Source organism: Lycium ferocissimum, chromosome 8 (genome assembly GCF_029784015.1).
Source record: "Lycium ferocissimum isolate CSIRO_LF1 chromosome 8, AGI_CSIRO_Lferr_CH_V1, whole genome shotgun sequence".
Lineage (NCBI taxonomy): Eukaryota > Viridiplantae > Streptophyta > Magnoliopsida > Solanales > Solanaceae > Lycium > Lycium ferocissimum.
This window is the reverse complement of record NC_081349.1, coordinates 47,913,312-47,915,176: the sequence shown is the minus strand read 5'-3', so window position 1 is coordinate 47,915,176 and position 1,865 is coordinate 47,913,312. Positions and strand designations below refer to the sequence as shown.

General features: G+C 29.8%; 1 protein-coding gene across 1 annotated transcript; it reads right to left on the bottom strand.

Annotated features, from left to right (window-relative positions):
- Positions 1 to 321: 321 nt before the first annotated feature.
- LOC132066437 (agamous-like MADS-box protein AGL80) lies at positions 322 to 813 on the bottom strand. The gene has a single exon (XM_059459749.1). The coding sequence runs from the start codon at positions 811 to 813 to the stop codon at positions 322 to 324; it is 492 nt and encodes a 163-aa protein (XP_059315732.1).
- Between the last annotated feature and the right edge of the window lie 1,052 nt (positions 814 to 1,865).

Here is a 1,865-nt window from a genome sequence, read left to right as displayed (position 1 = left end):
TGACTCAGATTGAAACTGAAAATAAAATACTCATTGAATAGAAGTAGACAATGATTGAAATGTAACAGATCCCAAAATATTGCACATATATCTAGGATGGTCAAATAACGCTAGTACATTTCTTCCTACTATAACATAATATAACTTTAACCTACCACGAAAACAACATGAGCTAAAAAATGATGTGCTAAAAAATAAATACTAGTATGCTCAGTAATCATGATATTCTATTGGTCCAAGCCCCGCTTCCACCCATGACCAAACTTTTTGATGCGCCCCCAACATGGAGACCGCTACTTTGACCTACATCATCTCCGTTATCTACTCAAAATTAGAGAGAAGTGATGGAGGTTGAGAAGTGTGAGATTGTTGTTCGAGTCGCTTTTTCCTATCGTTAAGTTTATCCTGTGTAAGAGCAGATAACTTTAACAATTCATTAATTTCTGTAGCATCAAGGTCAAATATATTAACCTTTCCCTCGTATAATCGATTGAACGTGATTTCTATTTTCTTCTCCTTGTTTCTTTGCTCGGTTTTTCTAATATTATTTTCTTTCTCCTCCAATTTAGAAGAAAAGTAGGTTTCAAGTTTAACTAAATTTTTAAACTTTTCATTCTCTGTGTGACTCAAATACCTGGTTACTATAACCTTAGCCTCATCCTCATTTGGCCAAATAGTAGGGTTGGTTTCTCCAGGACTAAAAATTATTAGAGCAATAGGTATGTCACATAAGGTAGACAAGTCATTTGCTTGTTTGGACAAACTAGTTATTCTTCTTGCTTTTCTTTGGCTTTCATCTGAATTGCTAATCATGTCTGGTAACACAGAAAAAACGAAAAAGAAAAAAGAGAGAGCACTTTCTTTGGGAGCAAAATATATGAATGAATACCTAATTGTGAAGATGGAATAGGAGTACGAAAGGTATATATATATATATATATATATATATATATATATATATATATATATATATATGCATAATTAGACTTGTTTATACCATATGGTTATGATTTTGAGTAAATCTAGATAATTTGGTCCGAATTTGGTTATAAATTTATTAGGACAATTTGAATTTGATGAATTAAATATTTTATTAAAGTGCTTGAAAGTTAAGGATTCTAATTAGAATTTCAGACCATATTTTCGAACATGTAAGATCCTAGTGATCCGTGGGTATTATTGCATATATGAAATTTATCAAGGGTGATGTCTTGCCGGCTCACAAATTGTTCGTATTGCAAAAATATTTTATAGAAGTCAGAACATGAAAAAATAAATCTATTTCTTTTGATTTTCTTGTCGATAATAAATCATAAATACATTCGTAATAATGTGAAATCTTGCATAGGGCCATATATTAATACAAAATGTACTTATAATCTATATAGGAGGAATAAGCAGTGTTTTTCTAAATTAGTATTATAACTGTATTGTCTTTAAATTAAACATGATGTGTCATTAATCGAGGTGCACGTAAATTGGCCTGACACAACAGTGATATAAAAAAATATTTTAACGATTTTCTTCACGTAAAAGAGGTGAGTTTGGAGTAAGTACATATGCATAATGGTAATTTGTTGTACCGTATGATCAAATGATTTAACGTAGATTTGGATAACTTGTTCCAAATTTGGTAATAAATTGATTAGCACATTTTGGTACAAGAAGAATTAGTATTTTCTAAAAATGTTTCAAAGTTTGAAATTCAAATAAGAATTTCCGAAATATTATTCCAATATCCAATGTATATTTTGGGATTTTGAAAATCCAAATGATCAACTTGTTACTTTGTATATTTGAAGAATTCTGGGTGAACTCTAATGATATTACCTTTTTATACTTTAAGTAATTACATAGGTCAATAT